Source organism: Protomyctophum parallelum (genome assembly GCF_964188405.1).
Source record: "Protomyctophum parallelum genome assembly, chromosome: 9".
In the NCBI taxonomy this organism is placed as follows: domain Eukaryota; kingdom Metazoa; phylum Chordata; class Actinopteri; order Myctophiformes; family Myctophidae; genus Protomyctophum; species Protomyctophum parallelum.
In genome coordinates, this window is record NC_139706.1 from 1,427,645 (window position 1) to 1,452,247 (window position 24,603).

Below are 24,603 nucleotides of genomic sequence, written 5' to 3' on the forward strand. Positions count from 1 at the left end.
GCAAAATTGCTGATATACAAGCTCATAGCAAAATTGCTGATATACAAGCTCAAAACGCGTCACAGTGCGCCGCGTTTTGAGCTTGTAGATCGGATATTTGAATTGAAATCCTGAATAATCTTTTGATAGTTTTGAATTAAAATCCTGAAAATATAGAAATTATAGAAATCAGTCGTTGCTAGTTAGGAGAAGAGGGCCACTATATTTCCACACTCACTCCAGAGGGGCCACATTGCAAATTACTGTCATAGCAAAAAAAAAAAAAAATTAAATCCTGAATTTTGTTTTGCTAGTTTTGAATTGAAATCCTGAAAAATTAATAGAAATCAGGCGTCGCTAGTTAGGGGGAAATAAAAGATTGTATCCCACCTTCGCAGGACAGTTTGGTGGAGGCCAGGCCCAGCCGGAGGACGGAGCGGTTACCAATGAGTCCATCCTTCAACTTGTGGACGCCTTCATTCCCTATGGAGTTATGGCCCAGGTTCAGAGTCTCCAGGCTCTGGGTGCATGGCTGCAGGGAAGGACCAGAACAGACCCTTTACAATAACCCATTTCTACTAAATGTCTTCTAAAATCCTAAACAGGATTGAACCTTAACCCATTCTGACCTGAGATCAGATTCATACGAGGTTTCCGCCGGACACACACTGGTCTGATTAACCCATTCTGACCTGAGATCAGATTCTTCGATTTTTCAAAAAATAGCAGACCTACAAGCTCGTATCGCGCCACTCGGTGGCGCGATATGAGCTTGTAGATCTGCTATTTTTCAATAGCTAAAGCATAACATGATGCTGACACCAAAATGGGTGCCCGGTCAGAATGGGTTAAACCTTAAAAATATATGTTTCTATGTCAGTGGTTCTCAAACTATTTCATGTCAAGGACCCCAAAAAATATATTTAATGAATTGGCCGCCGACCCCTGTCTGAAAATATGTTGTTCCAGTTGTTCGAAATGGGAAAGTCGGCTGATGAACGGGAATATATATATATACTTTTTTTTTAATGGACGACGGAAACGCATTTACAGCTGCCATCTGGCAGATGGCAAACAAAGGCAAGTAATGGACTCCCTACAGGAAACTACAATGAGCATCAAACATGACATGTAGCCAGCTTAACCCATTTAGGTCTGACGTCGAAATAAATAAAAAAAAGTCTTCTGAAAGAATATATATTCAAAGATTTGTGCCACATTTTCACGACTTTTCAATAGCTAAAGTATAACATAATGCTTAGTTAAAACACCAAAAAGGGGTTCCCACCCAGAATGGGTTAATGCATTGGTGCATCCTGTGGTTATCTCTGAGGTTACCAAACAGCAGCCATGCCAGTCATGGGATAATGTCATATTAGTGAGGACTGAAGAGGAATGTTCAAGCCGTGTGTGTGTGTGTGTGTGTGTGTGTGTGTGTGTGCGTGTGTGCGTGCGTGCGTGTTCCGCACTACTGCCCTAAGCTTCAGTAATGGGAACTCCTACAGACTTCTTAGAACAGTCCCTTTTGAATTTCAACTAAGGACCCCCAGTTGGATAGCTTATTTGTTTCCCCCAATCTATATAGTAAAATCCTCTGTGTTCATTTTTTTAGAGTCCATTTGGTTGAATTTGTATACAGTATATTCAAGTGTTACAGACCCACAAGGGTCCATTTGGAACCCTGGTGATCCCCGGTCCAAAAAAATATGTTTTGTCGACGTCTGTAAGCTGACAGCGGAATAAGAGTCCAAAAGGACGTAAGGAAAATATAAAAATATATGTTAATGACGTTTAGAAAATTTTAGAACACTTTCCTGGGGGTCTTTATGTGTGTAATATGTGGTTTTAGGTATTTTAGATTTTTAGCAGTGAGCAAAAAGGGTGAAGTGTCCCTTTAACCCATTCTGACCTGAGATCAGATTCATACGAGGTTTCCGCCAGACACACACTGGTCTGATGAACCCATTCTGACCTGATTTAAAAAAAATAGCAGACCTACAAGCTCGTATCGCGCCACTCGGTGGCGCGATATGAGCTTGTAGATCTGCTATTTTTCAATAGCTAAAGCACGACATGATGCTGACACCAAAATGGGTGCCCGGTCAGAATGGGTTAATAGTAGTAGTAACCTGTGGGGCTGGGTAAATGTACTGTATTTTTATTTATTTCTATTCTCGTATATGTGATGTACTGTCTTACCTTGTGGGCCACGAGCCTGTAATAAAGTTTATATATATATAATAAAGTGCATGGGGCTTGAGATCGGTGTGCGGACTTCCTTCCTTCTAAATTGTAAGCTGACATTTATCCATGTTGGAAAATCAAAAGCACTAGTATGAGCCAATATGGAGTCAGTTACGAGCAGCAAAATGATAGCATTGATATTGAAGAAGATGATCGGAGTCATAATCTTGTATCCATGCAGCTCATATAATCAAAGAGAATACAAACGTTTTCTTTCTTCGTAGCTTCCACTTGTTTTGCCTGTAAGCTCAGGCGTGCAAATGTGTTGTGTTGTTCAGTAATGTTCAAGGGTTTTCTTGTTCGTTCTTTTTGACATGAACCAATTATTTCACTTTGTAACACTTCTGGAGTCATGTGTCTCGTGTGTTAACCCATTTTGACAGATCAGATTCTAAAAATGTCTTCTACATCCTGACAGTTTTCTGAAAAAGCTGTAAATGTTTCTATGTCAGTCGTTCTTCGATTTTTCTAAAATAGCAGACCTACAAGCTATGAACTTGTAGATCTGCTATTTTTCAATAGCTAAAGCATAACATAATGCTAACACCAAAAGGGGTTCCCGCCCAAAATGGTTAAAACACTCAATGTCCAGGGATGTGTGTTTTCAATGATTTAGAGTTCAAACACCCCTTTAAAGGGTAAGACCACTTTTTTTGAGGTTTGGGTTGTGTAGTTACTTTGCCATGATGCAACTCCAAATGTGGACAAGAAATAAAAAAATACTGCTCCAGTGATTAGAAATTGATAATTCAAAATATGCTCCTCATTGACTTACATTGTAGCTAAAACAGCTCTCAAAGTCACTCTTTTAGTACGTAAACAAACACAAACTAAGTTGATTCAGACAATATAGAGCATCACCAAAACTCATGTGGTTTTATTTTTTCATAAAAATGTTAGATTCCTGTTGATTTTACTATCTGGATCCGAATCCACGGATCCAGTCCGGGTTTTCTTCCCAATAAAATGGACAAATCAACAGGAAGATAATATTTTTATGAAAAAATAAAACCACATGAGTTTTGCTGATGCTCTATATTGTCTGAATCAACATTGTTTGTGTTTGTTTACGTACTAAAAGAGTGACTTTGAGAGTTGTTTTAGCTACAATGTAAGTCAATGAGGAGCATATTTTGAATGATCAATTTCTAATCACTGGAGCAGTTATTTTTTATTTCTTGTCCACATTTGGAGTTGCATCATGGCAAAGTAACTACACAACCCAAACCTCAAAAAAAGTGGTCTTACCCTTTAAGTGGCTATATTAGGCTATAATGTTCTCATTTCTATTTTGCACAGTGTTCATTGTGTGTCCTTCAAGGATAAAAAAAACAAGAGGTCATGTAACTTTAACCCATTCTGACCTGAGATCAGATTCTAAAAATGTCTATTACATCCTGACAGTTTCATTATTAACCCATTCTGACCTGAGATCAGATTCTAAAAGTGTCTTCGATTTTTCAAAAATAGCAGACCTACAAGCTCGTATCGCGCCACTCGGTGGCGCGATATGAGCTTGTAGATCTGCTATTTTTAAATAGCTAAAGCATAACATGATGCCGACACCAAAATGGGTGCCCGGTCAGAATGGGTTAAATGGCCCTTTTTGTAGTCTGTAGTATTACAGTAGTAGTGTATTGCGGAGAAACAAAAAGAAAAGAAAAGAAAAACTCTGCTTAAATAGTCTGCTGCATAAAATGTAAAGGTAGTTGTACTCATTACTTTAAATACCGTTAATATCGTTAAAATGAGGAAGGTAACAATATAAAATCCAACTGTATCATTTGCTGTCAATTATTAATAAGATATGCTGCAACAACGTCCTTTGGGAGGCGTACAGTTCACACGTGTGTTGGTGGTGTCATCTTCATCATACAGTATAATTTGCTTTAACCCATTTTGGGCGGGAACCCCTTTTTAAGCAAGATTTTATACTTTAGCTATTGAAAATTAGCATATCTACAAGCCGCACTATGAGCTTGTAGGTCTGCTATTTTTGAGAAATCGTGAAAATGTGCCGCAAATCTTTGAATATATATTCTTTCAAAGGGCGAATGTTTAACTATAAATCTTTATTTTCAGATGGGGGTCGGTGTCCAATTTATAATTTTTGGGGTCCTTGACATGAAATAGTTTGAGAACCACTGACATAGAAACAAAATATAGTGGTGGAAAGAGTATAAAAATGTTTTACTCAAGAAAAAGTATTGATACTGCAATGTAGAGAATAAAATACTCTGTTACAAGGAACAGTGTGTTTTGTAATAAAAATAATACAAATCTTATTAGCCGGTAGTCTCCAATGCCTCTCAGTTGTCATTCATTTCATGTAGCTACAGTAACATAATTTTGCCACAAGGTGTCACTAACCTACAACTTCCATGGAACCGGTACAAGGTGTACCAGTTCCATGGAATTGGAACTTCTGGAAGGAAGTATGCTTATTTTATTTTAATCTATTGATAAAATAGGACAATATGTTAATACGCTATGAGCTTGACATAGACTGACATAGAAAACAGCTTTTTCATAAAACTGTCAGGATGTAGGCCTAGAAGACATTTTTAGAACCTGACGCACACGCACACGCACACACACACACACACACAGTACCAGTGCAGCAGCGAGGTAGCCCATGCCGTTGTGAGTCAGCTGGTTGTTCCACAGCACCAAGGTGACCAGGCCTTTCCTCTGTTCCTTCAGACCCTCACACACGTAGGCTAGACCTGGAGAGAGAGTTTGATCGATTGAAATATTTATTAACAGTTTGCAGAATTACAGTACATTTCAAGCACAAACTCAATACAAAGACTGTTAACTGTGAGTGGACGACCCAATAAAGCATTACACTTGTTTACAAGAGGGTCCACCTTGTTCAATTCATCAAAACATTTAGAGACGTACAAATAGACACTACAAATCATTGTTGTGTAACTTGTGTTGTGTACACCGTTTCATTGTATATACAATTCAATTAAATTCAAAGGGCTTTATTGGCATGAGAAAACATACGTTTACATTGCCAAAGCAGAAAGAACAATACAACAATACAGCAATACAATCAAAACAAAAATGATGTACATTTGAAGGTCAGAATCTTCAATATGTGGATATGTGGATTTGCATGTGGACAATGCCTCATGTGGACAATGCCTCAGACAGCGTGGCTATGGACTTCCTACAACTATTACATTCTTTCGACTTTATTCAGCATGTTGTTGGGCCTACTCATAAACATGGGCACACTCTGGACCTGGTGATTTCTAGAGGGCTGAACATCACTGTGGAAAGGACTATTGAAAGGCCTGAGCCAAAAGTCGTTCGCCAAAAAGAGAAGAGCTACAAGCTAACAACGTGTCGAGGCTCAATGCGGTGTTCATTTGAAGATCTGTCCCCTTTGCTCCCACCGCCCCTCCCCTCACTGTGTTGTTGCTCCGTGCTCTTCCCTGTCACTGCTTGCTGACTGTCAGCAGCGGCAGTCAGAAAATAAGTCAGAGCGGGATAGCATTAGCATGATAGCAGAAGGAATTGCTTGGACCCCGACACGGCGACACGTTATTTGCAAAGTCTGTTTGTAATGCTCAAAGTTCAAACGTAACTTACTTTTAACCAAAATTGATGTTTATCAAAAACAACCCTTGCTTAGCGTTTGCTTACAAAAGTGTGTGCCCAGCATAAATAATAATGCGAATGACCGAACTGGCTGGATTACCGTATTAATATCAGTCAGTCAGTCAAAGCCAAGGAGAATGTTACAATACTAATTCACCATCGAGCAGCCTCTGCAGTCTGCACTGTCTGAATGTCACACTAACATGATAGAAAACAGAAGGATAAAAACGGATAGCCTGTCTATCCATCCATGAGCAACATATTATCTATCTAGCTCTGGTCCATAGCTCTAATGTGTTGCACGTATTAGAGGTATGGAACAGAGCTACTATCGATCTATCTACAAAGTATTAGCATAAAACAAATTGATTATATAGATTATATGAAAACAAACATAACAATGATATCATGATGAATATCACTATTTTGTGATAATTGCTGAAAAGATAGTGATATAATATTTTGACATAATATTTTCCACCCCTACCTCATATCACTTCATTAAAGAAAAATCACACCCATGTTAAGTGAGGGGCGCTCTTGTCATCATACATCATCAGATATCATCTCATACTGGCCAATCAGAATGCCTGTTGCCTGTGATTGCTCGTTTACATAATATTGAAGGGAAAATGTATGTCATATTATGACATACATTTTCCCTTCAATGTCAATGGCGTTTAATTTATGTCATATTTAGCAGAATTTTGACGTAATTTCTTGATTGTCAATGGCTCATTTTGAGATGAGTGGGGACAAAGGCTGTATATAGGAGGGGCTAGCGCCCCTTAAAAATACATCATTTTTCATCGTGCTCCTAAAATAATTTGTGTGCTACTAGATTTTTCAACTTAGGCGCACACGTGCTACTTGGAAAAATGCTAAGCGTCGAGCCCTGGTACCAAGGTCACTCAATGCAGGTATAGTGCAGGAATATACACAATGATTAGTCTTTATAGTGCGGCTGCTTAGCTCCTGAATACACAAGAATCGTTCAGTTCGTGATAAAAGCATGACATTTGGTACACTTATAGCCAAAGGCATTACCAAAAGATTTGGATGTGGAGGCATCTTGAATTTTCATCACGGCGCCCATGGCAGCCATTTTTCAAAATGGCCGCCAGAAACAACTGTTTTCTAATGAGTGATGGATATAAAATGATATTGCTGACACAATCTGTTGAATTTATTTGCCATACGTACTTGGTAATGTGTTTTTGGGATAATTGAACATTCTCATTGAAAATTCAAAATGGCCGCCATCTTTTCTAGCTGGTTAGGTATGGACGATCTCTGTGTCGAATTATACATTTTTGTTGATGCAAAATTTGAATTAGGAACTTTAGAATTTCTAAAGAGCTTCCTTCTATCTCATAAGACTCAATAAAGATAGAGTGCTGTGATCCCCCCCCTGCCCCCCCTATAAAACATCTTCAGGTACTATATGATTATACTAGGAGGAAGATTTATTTCTTATTTCTATTTTATTTTTCAGTGTACAGAAAGTGTTCAAATTATGTTTTCATGTGAGTTTTCAACAGCTCATTAAGTATAGCTGGTTATCACCTTAGCACCACCCACCTGAACTTAATTAAGCCTCGCCCACAGTGTTGTATGATAATGGGGGAGGGGTTAGGGTTATGATGTCACACAAATGGTGTATTTTCGATTAATTGGGCCTTTTGACTCAAATGCTTTCAGCTTTCAGGAAGAAACCAAAAATACACAGAGAAGACATATGCTATTTGAATATTCTAACCACATCTGGGGGTCTATTAGAGTAATGTTAACGCCATAGACACATACAAAACAGAAAACGTACAAAAACTCCATCTTTAAGTGAAGCCAAACCTAGGGTGTTGCACAGGGAAGACTAATTCACACTCACCTTCACAGAAATGGAGGGCTATTAGTGTGCACTGTAACTGAGCTTTTTTGCACTTGCACTGCCCAACACAAACCTTACTGTACAATATTTTCAAGAGATGTTCATACCTGGTCTGACCTGCATATAATATAATAGTCCCCACTCCTTTGGGATGTTTGTTGTCACATATGTAATATGTATAGGCTTATACCCTATTATAGTATGCACATAGGTGAGATTCGTCCTCTACATAACAACTAAGAGCAGTGAACAGCCATTACCTTATGTGGTACTGTATGTCATTTGAGCCTGACGACATTTTCAACAGGACATGTATAATCTCAGGAAACAGTCTTTTTCCCATGGCCATCAAAGCTTGATACAGTGTGACAACCCATATATCAGCCCCATAGGGGCAGCAGTGGCTCAGGAGTCAGGAGGTAGAGTGTCCGTTCCGAAAGTGGAAGGTCCGGAGTTCGATCCCCGGCTCCCCCAAAAGTAAATGTTGAAGTGTCCTTGAGAAAGACACTGAACCCCAAATTGCTCTCGATGAGCAGGTTCTTGCATGGATTCCTCCGGCATTGGTCTATGTGTGTGTGTGTGTGTGTGAATAGGTGAATGTAGCACAATCTCTGTATAACGTCTTGGATAAAGGCGCAATATACATGCACCACTTATACCATAGAGTCAGGACCATAGTCAGTATACCATAGAGTCAGCACCAGATTCAGGACCATACTAGAAAAAGTGCCCTTCCGGGCACAGGTCTCCACCAGGTTATCCACAGATCCGTGCAGTTAGAGGTAAAAACACTTTTCGGCCAGTTATAGCGCCACCTTGAGGCTGAGTTGAAATTGTTCATGTGGCATTTCGTCCTCGGCCTAGTGGGAATGTGGGTGCACAATTTCACGGAAATCACGCGATGTGTTCATGATTTGCAGCATTTTGTTTGAAACTGAGCACTCCTGTGAACTTTGGAAGCCAATCTTAACCAAACAGGATGGAGTCTGATAAATCTGAAAGACCCGTTTCGTTGAATGGCTCTAGAGAGACTGTGTACCAATTTGCGTGATGTTTGGACAAAATCTGTAGGTGTACTGTGCAAAAACTTGTTTTGCACAAAGCGGCCTCCTGGTGGCGCTATAACAGGCCGTTCTGGAAAGTTTGGGGCAGAGGTTCATGGTTGGCATCCAGGGAGTGTGTGTGCAAAATATGGCATCGACCGGGTTAACGGTGGCCGAGATTAGCTGTTCACGGACACACGGACACACAAACGGACACACAAACGGACGGACGGACACGCGGACGGACGGAGTGCAAAACATACTCTCCCCACATGCCTTCGGCCTGGTGGAGACAATAAGTCAGGACCATAGTCAGTATACCATAGAGTCAGCACCATAGTCATTGCCGTAGAGTCAGCACACAGCACCATAGTCATTACCGTAGACATAGCGCCATAGTCATTGCCATAGATAGTCAGCACCATAAGCAATTGCCGATACTTAGCAGCCCATTAAATTCCAGCAGGGCTATGGCAGGAGAAAGCACGCAAACTACCAGTGTTCCATGCATTGACGGGTTGTGACACTGTGTCAAGCATGTTGGCCACGGGAAAAAGACTGCGTGGGCTGTATGGGCTCCTGAGCTTATACACATGCCCTGTTGATATTCAGTGGTAAGGAAGCTTCTGACCAATTTCAAAGTTCAAAAATGTAATTCTGGATCATAAAAGAATGACTGATTTGACACCGAGATCACCCATATCAGACAATCATACAAGTGACGGCTGCCATCTTGAAAAATGGCAGCCATCTTGAATATTCAATGACAATTTTCAAGTATGCAAAATACACTTACCAAGTACTATATATGGTAAATGAGTCTAAAATATCATATTATATCCATCATTCATAAGAAAACAGTTGTTGCAGGTGGCCATCTTGAAAAATGGCGGCCATCTTGAATATGCAATGACAATTTTAAATTATGCAAAAGTCACTTACCTAGTACTATATATGGTAAATGAGTCTCAAATATCATATTATATCCATCATTCATAAGAAAACAGTTGTTGCTGGTGGCCATCTTGAAAAATGGCGGCCATCTTGAATGTGCAATGACAATTTTCAATTATGCAAAATACACTTACCTAGTACTATATATTGTAAATGAGTCTCAAATATCATATTATATATGTCATTCATAAGAAAAGTTGTTGCTGGCGGCCATTTTGAAAAATGGCTGCCATGGGTGCCATGTTGAAAATTCAGGATGCCTCCACATCCAATTATCTTTGGGATGCCTTTGGCTATATGTGTACCAAATTTCATGCTTTTATCACAAACTGAACGATTGTTATGGCTATATGCTGCACTATTAGGGTGGTTGTGTTTACACACTCCACTGCAGTGGTTCCCAAACTTTGTCCATGTCAACGACACTCATTAGCCCCCGGACACCCCAGAGAGAAGATATGCCAGGGACCCCCATTAGAAAAGATATGCCAGGGACCCCCATTAGAAAAGATATGCCAGGGACCCCCATAAGAGAAGATATGCCAGGGACCCCCATAAGAGAAGATATTTACAGCTCTAGCAGAGATGTCAAGGACACCCAGTTTGATATGCAACAGGCTATGGACTCCCATCGAATGGCATTTCTATCTCTGGGTCCCCAAAAATCACTGCTAAATTTAGGCCTGACGTCGAAAAATAAAAATAAAAGTCATCTGAAAGAATATATATTCAAAGATTTGTGCCGCATTTTCACAATTCTTCAAAAATAGCAGACCTACAAGCTCGTAGATCTGCTAATTTTCAATAGCTAAAGTATAACATAATGCTTAGTTAAAACAACCAAAGGGGTTGCCGCCCAGAATGGGTTAACTCTGAACGGGTCCATTTGGTTCCATTTGTACACTCTCTGAGTTACAGACTCATAATGGTCCATTTGGTTCCTAACTATCATTTAGCTGGGGACCCCCTGGAACTCACTCAATGACCCCTAGGGGTCCACAGAGCTCACTTTGGGAACCACTGGATTAGCAAATGACCTCGGTACATATAAACTGTTATATAAACAGAGTCGCTAACTTTAATTCAATTACATTTGAATAAATTGCTGCTACTTGTCGCACATGTTTTTTTTTAATACTAAGTGAATGCAAAAACATTGAAATACTGCTGTCAACTTTCACAAGTATAAAGCCAACGTCTCCTATATGGATGTATAACCATCTCAGACAGAAAATGCACAATCTAGTTAGTATTACCCAAAGTGTTAATGCAACACAGCTCTGTTTACACCTTTATTTAATTCGTATTTATTATTCAATTATTTATTTGTAAATAAATTGTTTTATTTCGATTGTCTTCAATTGCTTTGGCAATGTAAACGTACGTTTTCTCATGCCAATAAAGAGAGAGAGAGCGCCTAACAGAACCTTTAAATCGGGACACTTGGTTCTATTGGCCGAGACATACTGAATAGCTGGGAAATGGAAATCAGCCCAAACTGTATTAAACCACTACATTTTATCATTCTATTTTTAAACTTTCACACAATATATCTTTTCATCCATTTTAATTGCAAGCTTAACTAATGTTACACACGCCCCATAAACACAAACACATGTTGTAGCATAGAGATGTCATGGAAAAGCCACATGGCCTGGCCACTGTACCAGCTCAGTGGCCTTGTGGTTAAGAGTGTCCGCCCTGAGACTGGGAGGTCAGGGGTTCGATCCCCGACCGGGTCATACCAAAGACTGTAAAAATGGGACCCAGTGTCTCCCTGTTTGACACTCAGCATCAAGGGTTGGATTGGGGGTAAGTCCCTGCGACATACTAGCGTCATGTCCAGGGGGTGTACTTGTACATCAAGCTGCCTCACGCTACAAAAACAGGAGATAGGCTCCTGCCCTATGGGCCTCATGGCACGGCAAGGCTACTTACTGGCCACTGTGGTCAGTGTAGCTTTTTACAGCACGCTGGGTCCATCCTGTAAGAGTCAACATCCCGACCCGACTGCCTCACTGACTACACATTGTTGAGACACTCATGCGTGACAATCACTCCCTGGTGTATGTTCGTTGTGTGGAAACAGCCAGCGATATGCAGGTATACCTCGTCTCTGTGTTGTGGTCTCAAGTCTGACCCGAGTCAGCACGACGAAAACAAAACAACTCCTTAACCCTATACCTAAACTTAACCCCAGTAAAACTATGCCTAAACCTAAACGTATTTCTAACCTTATTCTCAGTAAAACAAAATAAAGAATACAAGAACCGCCGCACCGAGCAGTCGGCGTGAGGTCGGCGGAAAAAAGCTGGGGCGAGATGGAATTGGGGCGACCATACCCGTTACCGTCGGCATGGATACGATATGTATGCAATTCCATTCTCCCCAAAACGTTCCCTCCTGTGTTCAAACCCTCTCTCCGTCTCAGAGCGGTTTTCAAACTCTCTCTCCGTCTCAGAGCGGTTATCAAACGCATTCAGCAGTCAAGCAGCGCGGCAGGAAACGCTTCCGCACACTGGTCACACAGCTATCTTAAAACCACTGACTGTAGTAGATATTATTGTAGCAGCGTACCGGAGTCTAGGATGTGGTTGTTCCGCAGGTCCAAGATCTGGATGTTGTAGTTAAACTTCAGCAGGTTGCCTAGCTGGGCAGAATCCTGCAGGCCGTTCAGCTTGTTGTCGGCCAGGTACAACTCTCTCAGGTTCATGTTCATCTTCAGAGCCGTGGCTAGACGATAGAAAACATAATAAATAAATGGTTCATGTTCATGTTCAGAGCCGTGGCTAGACGATAGAAAACATAATACATAAATGGTTCAGGTTCATGTTCATCTTCAGAGCCGTGGCAAGACGATAGAAAACATAAATAAATGATTAGGTCCGGGAGAACGGATGACGAGGAGCGGACACGGGAAAGGGGGAAACAAACAACAACAGAAAGAAAACAAGCAGACGAAGCAGTGGTGAACAAAGTATATACTCAAGTAAATAAATACTATTAGGGTAGGTAGTGTTATTATTATTATTTATTATTAGTAATATTGACACTGTATAAACTGTAAAGTAAACTGAACAAAGGGAGTCTACCAACGTGCCTCAAGCCTGAAACGGCTGATCCGGTCAGGGACATAAGTTGCATAAGGAGAAGAGACTGGAGCAGCACGGACATTTAGAGCCTTTTATTTAGGTGCTAAAGTATACAAAGACTAACGTTTCATCAGTCATGATGACTGATACTTTTGATACTTTTACTTAAGTAAAAACCTTTTCCTTCTACCACTGCCTCTTACCTTGGCAACCTGACTGTAGAAAGTAACGGTACAGTAAAGAACCTGGGGGTCATTATTGATTCTGAATTGAATTTTAATTCACACATTAATCATGTTACCAAGATTGCCTTTTTTCACCTTAGAAATATTGCACGAATCAGAGCCTATGTGTCCTTGGACGATGCAAAAACGCTAATCCACGCCTTTGTTTTTTCTCGGCTTGATTACTGCAATGCACTCTTTTCTGGACTGCCTAAGAAAACAACTGACAGATTACAACTTGACCAAAATGCAGCAGCCAGAGTTTTAACTAGAACTAAGATGAGAGAACATATTACTCCAGTTTTGGCTTCCGGTTGTTTTTAGGATTGACTTTACAATTATTTTACTTGTGTATAAAGCTCTCAATGGTCTCGCACCTTCCTACCTACATGACTGCCTGCCTAAATATGTCCCAAACCGCCCCCCTAAGGTCTTCCACTGCTGGCCTGCTCGCTTTGCCTAAAAAAATGGCAACAAAAAAATACGGGGAAGCAGCTTTTTGCTTCTACGGGCCGACGGCATGGAACAAGCTCCCACTGTACCTTCGACAGGCAGCCTCTGTATAGACATTTTTAAAGCTCAGCTCAAGACCCACTTCTACACCCTTGCTTTTTTTTTTTTTTTTTTTTAAGATATTTTTTTGCGGCTTACGCCTTTTATTGATTTTTTTTGAAGGGACAGACAGTAGGCTGACAGGAAACGGGAGAGAGACGGGGGGATGACATGCAGTAAAGGCCGTGTCGGGTCCGGGAGTCGAACCCGCGGCACACTGCGACTGGATTACCAGTCTGGTGCCCAGACCGTTACGCTACGGCCTGGGCCTACACCCTTGCTTTTAATTGATCTTTCATTTTTTGTTATTCATGTCCTCACTGTATTGCATTACTGCTTGTTTTTTAATGTCGTTGCCTTGCTTTTCTTTTCTTTATTCTCCATTGCTCTGTAAAGCACTTTGAGCTGCATTTCATGTCATGAAAGGTGCTATACAAATAAAGTTACCCAGCAACATGAGAGGTCTCCCCGACAGACCGGCGTTCTCCAGGTGGAGGACTGACAGGCTGCCGCTGATCCGGAGGGCCCGCGCCACGAAGGGGGCCGAGTGGTCCAGCAGGGGCGTGTTGCGGGCGTCGAGGTACTGCAGAGAGCTGGTCTGAGGAGGAGAGGGGAGACCACCAGCGTTGACACACACATTAACCCATTCTGACCTGAGATCAGATTCATACGAGGTTTCCACATGGACACACACTGGTCTGATGAACCCATTCTGACCTGAGATCAGATTCTAGAAATGTCAGTCTCTCTTCGATTTTTCCAAAAATAGCAGACCTACAAGCTCGTATCGCGCCACTCGGTGGCGCGATATGAGCTTGTAGATCTGCTATTTTTCAATAGCTAAAGCATAACATGATGCTGACACCAAAATGGGTGCCCGGTCAGAATGGGTTAACACCATCGGGGCCCGTGAGTTCTAGTTCAAGTGCACGGTCATAGGCCCCGAGACAGAGATTGATCTCCGTCAAATTAGTGCGATGAAAACTGATCGCATCGCTCTACAGCCTAGAGGCGCTTGTTGACGATGGGCACATTTTATGAATGGATTAAATAGGCCCGGGCCCTCAAGATGTTAATGGGAACACACGTGCGTGCGTCCGTCCGTCCTCGTGTGTGTGTGAGATTCGGAAGCCTACATAAACTGACCACGAGTGGCCTAACAGTACGTTTTAACAGAGGGAGACCTTAGCGAGCATTGGTTGAATTTCATTGGCTATCGCCCAATCGCCCACTATCGCCGGGCGACGTCGCCCAAAAGATGAATTATTTGTATATTTTCATCCGATGTTCCTCGGCCCACTTTTCGACCATCGCCTGTTCGCCTGCTATCGCCTCCATCGCCAGTAGTTGCCAGTAGTTGCCTGTAGGGTCCCATTGACAAATAATGCACTTCTGGAAAATTTGTCCGGCTGTCGCCCGCTGTTAAAACGTAGTGTAACAATAGCTGGCATGACAAAGAGCAAAGCCAAACACTGCTCTGTTATAGGCAGTTTGTCTGAGTGGAGGAGAAGGTGCCATGTGTATCCTGAAGCCCTAAACCACACCACAGGGTCAAGACGGTTTAAGCGTTGTCCCTGCAGTGTGGTATGTCTTGTTGCACGTTGACCCACGTTGACCCTAGTGATTCAACGCATGGAATTCAACGGCCCAAACCACACCAAAGGGTCGAGACGGTTTTAGCGTTAACTCCTTAGAACCGTTTGGACCCAAGGAGTTGCATGGTGACCCTTTGGTGTGGTCAGGGCTTCAGGTACCCATGAAGCGTCAACCCTGTTATCTTTGTTTTCATGTCAAATGTATTGTAATAAATAGCTAAAATGACTCAAAGCAAGGAAACCACTTGCGGAGGCGCTACCCACACGTTTAGCTGTGTTGCTGATTCCACCAACGCCCAATCCTTACAAGCTATACCTCGTTGTAAAGGTGACAAATCAAGGATTCAAACGGTGCTTGACAGCGGGGTTCAAGGACGGACAGCTGCCAAGGTGGCTGTGCATACAAGCCGAGCTGAGCTGCAGTGCATTATGGACAAGCTCAGATACACACACTTTGCACCCCAGAACATGAGAGGGGAGTCGCTCCAGGCAATACATTACACTACTCAGTCAACACCAACAACGCCAAATGTAGCTGTGTGTGTGTGTGTGTGTGTGTGTGTGTGTGTGTGTGTGTGTGAGTGCCTGTGCATACGCCCATCCTCACCTTCCTCATCATGTGAGCGGCTGCCTGCCACCCTCGGGTGCCGATGTGCTTGTTGAACGATATGTTGAGGTGGGTGGCCGATTCATAGTACTCTATCATGTCAAAGAGAGCTGATGCACCCTGTTGGAGGGAGGGAGAGGGAGAGGGAGAGGGAGAGGGAGAGGGAGAGGGAGAGGGAGAGGGAGAGGGAGAGGGAGAGGGAGAGAGAGGAGAGAGAGAGAGAGAGAGAGAGAGAGAGAGAGAGAGAGAGAGAGAGAGAGAAAATGACAGGGTTTCTGCAGTTTTAGTTGAGTTAGATTTAACACTTTTTTAATACCACTCAGAATTATTATTTACTGTAAATGTATTAAAAAAAGCATAAACAGGTAAAAATGCAACAGACATGGAAAATAAGATTCTTAAGAGTGCAATAACAAAACAGTGCACAGACAGAGTATACTGCCATTTTAACACAGCATGAAGTGCAGTGTCTTTCTGAGAACTGTGATAATTAATACATGGAAGAGAAAACGATATGAGGGGAGACAGTCTCGATGTGGAGAGAGAGAGAGAGAGAGAGAGAGAGAGAGGGGGGGGGAGAGAGAGAGGGGGGGGAGTGCAGGTCGCCGTGACAACCCTCTCTCTCAGGGACAGTCCTGCTGGGACATTGCAAAGAGGGGCCTTGGGGTAAAGATGAAGAGATTAAATGAATAAAGAGAGCTTCTCTTGTCTAGAGAGCCCGGTCTATGGCACAGATGAAACCCAAAATAATACTGTATAAAAATAAATAAATAAACTAACACCGTCATAGCAAACCCCTCATGCGACTCTTCAACAGACCCTTCATTAAAGATGGAGTGCCGTGATTTTTTCCCACACTTAAACATGATCATCAGGTGTATTTAGGTGTATATGAGGTATAATTTTTTCAAAAAAAGTGTACAGTATTTGTTAAAATGATGGTTTTATGTGGACACACCCACCAGTTCATTAGGTATGCGTGAGTTTAACCATAGCACCACCCACCTAATCCAGTCCCTCCGCCTCCTCCTTTAAGACCACCCACTTGTCCTAGTCCCTCCCCCTCCTTATAAAAGGACAGCCCATGGCTCTGCCCTTTTGTTTACAAAATGGCAAATTGGTGTCTATAATGTAACAAAAACTCATGTTTTTGTGAATGTTAGAAGTGAACACTTCCCATATTTCTGAGATATCGTATAGGCACCATTATGCACTTATACTGCCACCATCCATGTATAGGCATATAATCCATGCATCCATACCATATCAGATCTGTTTTTTCTGATTTTTTATAATCATTTATTTATTTCCTCCAATTATATTGACCCTATTGTCGCAATCAGCTCAGCTCATCATCCAATTCGATCATAGTTTAACAGCAGAAACAATTAGTTTGATAGATCATTTAGCCTACAATATATTGTAGGCTATTGATTTCCTCCAGCTAAGCACCCTGGCATTAAAACTGTCCTTTATCTGACTTCATTGAGTTTCAGCAAAAGTCGCCAGATTTAAAGAAACAAGCGGCCAGGTCCACAAAAATAAGTCACAGAAATTGCCGTGAATATTTATGAAAACGTTTCAACAACACCAATCCTTTTAACAACATATTAATCTGAGGGTCCTTCACATGAACCATTGGTCAAGTCAACCACATCTCCCTTGAAAGTTACTTATATGAAAACAAGCCCAAGTCGCTTGTAATAGCCAGACATGGCAACATGACTTCCAGCGCGACACAACATACTTCTAATTCTTGACTTTACAGACTTTAGGACCTACATACATATTGACTACAACAGCCAACAAGAATGCACACTGTGACACTACACTGTGCGTGCAATATTTTTACGTCACACTATCCGTGTTTACTTCATTGGCCCGTTTGACCGTCAAGGGTTCAGCCTCCAGGAAGAAACCCTAAATACAAAGTTATTACACCATTGGACATAAAAACGACTCCAGGGTGTCTAATGAAGTACTGTCACCCCATAGACACATGAAAAGCTGGAAAAAAAAGAAAATTGGCACTCCATCTTTAAGAATATCCTGGCCTGCCCGTTGCACTGGATGGCACTCACCACTCACTGACCATGACACTCACCACTCACTGACCATGACACTCATCACTCACTGACCATGACACTCACCACTCACTGACCATGACACTCACCACTCACTGACCATGACACTCATCACTCACTGACCATGACACTCATCACTCACTGACCATGACACTCATCACTCACTGACCATGACACTCACCACTCACTGACCATGACACTGACAGAACATTCAGTGGAGGACTCAGGAGTCCATCCAGTCCATGAAGTAAACAACACTCCAACTCTGTCCTCAGTGACACCACTCAACCTCTCGCTCTGCGCAACCTTTACTGCCTACTAGTAGCCGCTCATTTCATAACAGTTCATTTTGGGCGTCGGTACATCATCCATTATTATCCCATTTTGACCTGAGATCAGATTCTAAAAATGTCTTCTACATCCTGACAGTTTTCTGAAAAAGCTATTTTGTTCTTTGATTTTTCAAAAATAGCAGACCTACAAGCTCATAGCGCGCCACTCGGTGGCGTGCTATGAGCTTGTAGATCTGCTATTTTACATCCTGACAGTTTTCTGAAAAAGCTATGTTTCTATGTCAGCCGTTCTTGTAGATCTGCTATTTTTCAATATCTAAAGCATAACATAATGCTAACACCAAAAGGGGTTCCCGCCCAGAATGGGTTATACATCCTTTCCCTCCTCAACTAACCAAATGTATTTGGACAGCAGCCATCTATTCGCCATAAACACATGTTTATGTAATGTGATGTTCTACGTAAATGACGTGTATTATGTTCTTCTACTGTACTATTTCATGTGTGCATGTACGTAGTCATGTACTGCGTGTCGTTTTGCACAGTGTTCTTACACCTGGTATGACAGTAGTAGTGACAGCAGAGAATGTCGGCCCCCTACTCTACTTTCACATTGATTATTTAACTGATAATGTTTTTGACAGACTTATAGCTTCTTACGTAGACAACACTAGAATTGCATTTTATGTTGTCATAGCACTTTATAGTACACATGTATATTGTATAATATATAATATAGTATAGTATGTATAGTTGACATAGATACTCCACTGTTACGTTCTTAGTTTATACATGATTCACGATAACTACTTTTTATATGTGATGTATGCCATGCTTTTGTTTTTGCTTAATTTAAGTCGCTCTGGATCAAGAGTGTCTGCTAAATGCCTAAATTGTAAATTGTAATTGATTAATCAAATAATAATTGTGCTGTTCTGTGCTGTAAAACACAATGCATGGACACCATGGTAAATGGCGCATTTATATAGGACCTTTATCCAAGGCGCTTTACAGAGATTGTGCATTACATTCACCCATTCACACACACATTCACACACCGATGACAGAGGAAACCATGCAAGGCACCAACCAGCACATCAGGAGCAATTAGGGGTTCAGAGTCTTGCTCAAGGACACTTTGACACTAACTCTGGGGGAGCCCACAGGGTTCGAACTGGCAACCTTGCCGTTCCTATCCGGCCACTCTACCGCTGAGCCTGCACTGCCGCCACCATGCATTAATTCCATTTGTTTTTTTTGTTTTTTTTTAAGATATTTTTTTGCGGCTTACGCCTTTTATTGATTTTTGAAGGGACAGACAGTAGGCTGACAGGAAACGGGAGAGAGATGGGGGGATGACATGCAGTAAAGGCCGTGTCGGGCTCGGGAGTCGAACCCGCGGCACACTGCGACTGGATTACCAGTTACGCCACGGCCTGGGCCATTCCATTTGTTTTCAATATAAAGATGAAGGTTTATTATGCTTTAATCAGCAGTCACAAAACTATCATCAGGGGCCTTATACATTTTATTAAGTTAAATAATGTGTGATAGTTTATGGATAGCAGTATAAATGGTGCATTTATAAACTAAAGCGCTTTTATCCAAAGCGTTTTACACACACACACACACACACACACACACACACACACACACACACACACACACACACACACACACACACACACACACACACACACACACACACACACACACACACACACACACACACACACACACACACACACACACACACACACACGTTGATGCAAAGCCAATGAATGGAGTTTTGTTTCCCCTCACGGACAGTTAAAAGAAAATCAATTAATTACGAGCTACATTATCATTACCGGTATCTGCAGGGGTCCGCTGTAACTGCCTCCGTTTCAACGCAGTAGTTTAGGTAGGAACCAAAATTCTTTAAGGCGGACCTATTGTGTTCTCAGTCGTTAGTTTCCGTCCCGGACATATTTACGGTGCAGCACATACATCAGCCAATGAGAAAACCAGCTGGACTAGAGGACTAGCTTGCACCAGAGTAATCTACTAAGGGAGTAATGACACTCTCATTGTAACAATGGAATGCGGAAGTGCTCATTCTATCTCAATGGGATAGTTCCAGCCATAGGAGCAATGTTTGGAACTATCGCCCATAGGCACCCACTTTGCAGGCCAGATCAAAGCGTGTCACCACTCTCTTACTACATTACTCTGGGTTGCACAAGAGCTGTAAATGAGAAAACAACCAAGAATGAGGGCTAACTATCTCTTTACACTTCCTTTCCGTCATTCCATCACAATACATAATTTCACACTCACTATCATGCATGAGGAGCACCTCGCCTGGGCACCATTTCATTTAGGGTATATGATCCTGTCGGGATCATATATCAATATCAATAAAAGCTACAGGCTACGAGAGCTTTTATTGAGAAAAATCGGTTTGAGGGAAAAGGAAGTTGCCGCCTGTTGTCCCTGTCTGTCGACTACAAAACAATACTATACAACATGATGTAACGATATCATCCACTCCCGACAGGATCATACGGACTTTTGAAACAGAGACCAGGCTTTCCTCCGAGGTGGTGGAAAGCCTGGTGAGGCGAGGTTAAGGAGCAACAGGCTCTCCAGCTCTCCGGGGGGAATAGTTCCATCCCCACTTCGTCGGTGACTCAGCGATACCTAAAATAACAACGAGCCCTAAGATGGATGGCTGTAGCTGTAGCTGTGTAGCCGGCTGCAATTTGTGACGGTGCTGATGTAAAATGGAGTGTGGGCGTTCATTAACACAATTTGGGGCGGGAACCCCTTTTGGTGTTAGCATTATGCTATGCTTTAGCTATTGAAAAATAGCAGATCTGCAAGCTCATAGCGCGCCACCGAGTGGCGCGCTACGAGCTTGTAGGTCTGCTATTTTTTGAAAAATCAAAGAACATTTTTAGAATCTGATCTCAGGTTAAAATGGGTTAACACCCAGGCTAACGGAGTGAGATGACAGGAAAAGAGACGGACGGGCTGTGGCTCGCTCTCTTAAACGCCCCGATCACCGCGAGCGCATGGTTGTGTATTGGGAACTGTAAGTGACACAGTGTGACATAAGTGTGTGTGTGTGTGTGTGTGTGTGTGTCAGTCTGGCTACATCGTGGGGAGAACAGAACAGTGACAACGGCAGCCAGGCATGGCAGACGTTCCCTTTCATTTCCTCATGCCACTCTGCTCTTGACACTACCACGTTGTCCTCGTTTAGCGACACGTCGTGTGGTCTTCGACGTGGATAATATCCTTAGTGTGTTTGTATGAATAATAACATCCATCTGGCAGAGTCACGCGCGCAAAACAAGCGTCTGGCAAAGTGAACTCAATGGTATGACATCATGTGACATCTATGTTGAAGAATACAGTTCAAATTAGACAAATACCTTCTATGTGAAAACCGTTAAGTATAGACAGGCTATTTGCAACCTTAGGCTAAACAACACAAGAATCCCAAAGGTCATCGGTAGATATAAAGGATTGGAAAGAAGTCAGAGGATTTGTAACCTACGTAATGAAGCCAGAATTGGAGAGGAGTATCATGTTGTGTTGGAATGTAAGAATACTGGCATTATGAATTTCAGGCAAAAATACCTGCCAATTTTAATTTTTTTTACACACCCTTCCATGTTTAAATTAATTGCATTACTAAAATCTGAAAAACAAAAAGTAATCTACAAATTGGGTGCTTTTCTGAAAAATGTTCTTCCACTGTACAAATAGGGAAAGCCTTCGGATATGTCTATGTATATTGTGTAATCTGTAATGTATTGTATACTTTCGATTGTATACTTTTATGAATCTTTTATGAGTCCAAACCATGTGATCATGGTCGTGAGTTAACCCATTTTAGGCGGGAACCCGTTTTGGTGTTAGCATCACGTTATGCTTTAGCTATTTAAAAATAGCAGATCTACAAGCTCGTAGCGCGCCACCGAGTGGCGCGCTTACGAGCTTTGCGAGGTCTGCTATTCTTTGAAAAACCGAAGACACTTTTAGAATCTGATCTCAGGTCAGAATGGGTTTAATAATGAAACTGTCAGGATGTAATAGACATTTTTAGAATCTGATCTCAGGTCAGAATGCGTTTAATAATGAAACTGTCAGGATGTAATAGACATTTTTAGAATCTGATCTCAGGTCAGAATGGGTTTAATAATGAAACTGTCAGGATGTAATAGACATTTTTAGAATCTGATCTCAGGTCAAAATGCGTTAAAGAACCACCATTCTTCTGTGCGTTAGAATCTGATCTCAGGTCAAAATGAAAACTGTCAGGATGTAATAGACATTTTTAGAATCTGATCTCAGGTCAGAATGGGTTGAATAAATGATGATGATGGTTTTCTATCCCTTTCTGTGCGAGAGGCACGCGGCGGCCCCGCCCCCAAGCCCAGGGCAGAGTTATCTGCGCGCGAGGAGGGTGCGTGACAGGAAGTGGTCAGGCCCGTGTCCCAGCACTCGTCTGGGGGAACGCGGTCTTTATCCGTGCGTGTCTACGAGACCCAGAACTCTCTTAACCCATTCTGACCTGAGATCAGATTCATACGAGGTTTCCGCCGGACACACACTGGTCTGATGAACCCATTCTGACCCGAGATCAGATTCATACGAGGTTTCCGCCGGACACACACTGGTCTGATGAACCCATTCTGACCTGAGATCAGATTCTAAAAATGTCAGTCGCTCTTCGATTTTTCAAAAAATAGCAGACCTACAAGCTCGTATCGCGCCACTCGGTGGCGCGATATGAGCTTGTAGATCTGCTATTTTTCAATAGCTAAAGCATAACATGATGCCGACATCAAAATGGGTGCCCGGTCAGAACGGGTTAATGGTGTTTACACACACGCGCAGTTATCAGTCAAACCATGGGAAACACTCCATATCCTGTCGGTGCAAGGCGAGGGGGGAACAGAAGAGAAAACAAGGCCGGAACGAGAGAAAAGAGATCCGGTGGAACTTACGTCTTCATCCAGGTTGGTCTGCTCCAGGTCCACCACTTTGAACTGAACCCTCTTCAGAACCTCCTCCAGGGACTCGCATGCCTTGTAGTCCAGCTTCTCACCTAGAAAACACAAGGAGATTAAACCATTTTGACGACCTGAGATCAGATTCTGAAAACGTCTTCTACATCCTGACAGCTTTCTGAAAAAGCTATGTTTCTATGTCAGTCGCTCTTCGATTTTGCTAAAATAGCAGACCTACAAGCTCGTAGCGCGCCACTCGGTGGCGCGCTATGAGCTTGTAGATCTGCTATTTTTCAATAGCTAAAGCATAACATAATGCTAACAGCAAAAGGGGTTCTCGCCCAGAATGGATTAAAGTGTGTGCAGGAATAGTACACGGAAACGATCGCCTGTCCAAAGAACTCTCCCACTAGTCATTGCTTCAGACACGCATCCAGACAAAGTCAGCAATAGAGAGAAATGTGTTTGTAGGTCATTCAAATGTCAACTGCTTGATGGATGAAGGCATTATTAATTATACCGTCTTCTATTCTAACAATAATAAAGTGGTTGCTGAGGTTGTGATTTGCAAGTGAAACAAAAGGTAGGGAGAGGAAAAACCTCACAATCTAATCTACTCTATATGTGGTCTGTAAATAGCAAGCAGAAGCTTGATAAAGACATCAATCACATCATTTTAACGGTCAATTTCACACTAGTAAAGCACAAATTGACTTTAAGCCTCTATCATTAAACCCCAGGTGAAATTCACCTGAACACCTGCCTGTTTAAAAAATAAACCATCCCCGTGTGAAGTGAGGGGCGCTCTTATCATCGTACATGACGCAACATGTCGTTTTGCTCCTCCACATATGACGTAAATTGACCATTCATTGTCAATGGGAATTTAACTAAAATACCGATTTGCTCGTCTACATATGGCGTAAATTCTCCATTCATTGTCAATGGGAATTAAACTAAAATACCGATTTGCTCGTCTACATATGGCGTAAATTCTCCATTCATTGTCAATGGGAATTAAACTAAAATACCGATTTGCTCGTCTACATATGGCGTAAATTCTCCATTCATTGTCAATGGGAATTAAACTAAAATACCGATTTGCTCGTCTACATATGGCGTAAATTCTCCATTCATTGTCAATGGCATTTAATGTTTGTGTTAGGACAAAAATATACACTATAGAGCGTCGCAGTCCCGCCCCCTTTCATGACGACAAATAGTTCCCAAAGCATTTCAAAACGTATTTATTTAAAGACCTTATAAGCGTCGTACAAAGCCAACTCTTGTCGTGACAAATAATTACAAAGAAGAAAAACAACAACAAAAAAGTGTTGTAACCTGCCGTTTTCTTCTTCTTTCTAATTATTTGTTCAGGCCGAATTTGTTTGTTTGTTGTCATGATTTGTCATGACAAGAGTTGGCTTTGTCCG

The 24,603-nt window shown here is 41.9% G+C and overlaps 1 protein-coding gene across 1 annotated transcript in view; it reads right to left on the reverse strand.

Annotated features, from left to right (window-relative positions):
* The window catches only part of ppp1r37 (protein phosphatase 1, regulatory subunit 37), a 74,844-nt gene that overhangs the window by 6,193 nt on the left and 44,048 nt on the right, over window positions 1–24,603 (reverse strand). Inside the window, exons 4-9 of the mRNA XM_083773494.1 lie at window positions 23,168–23,268; window positions 15,791–15,910; window positions 14,036–14,186; window positions 12,298–12,453; window positions 4,837–4,949; window positions 370–511 (exon numbers count right to left, since the gene is read on the reverse strand). Coding sequence (XP_083629620.1) covers window positions 370–511; window positions 4,837–4,949; window positions 12,298–12,453; window positions 14,036–14,186; window positions 15,791–15,910; window positions 23,168–23,268 — 783 coding nt within the window. The remainder of the gene's footprint in view (window positions 1–369; window positions 512–4,836; window positions 4,950–12,297; window positions 12,454–14,035; window positions 14,187–15,790; window positions 15,911–23,167; window positions 23,269–24,603) is intronic.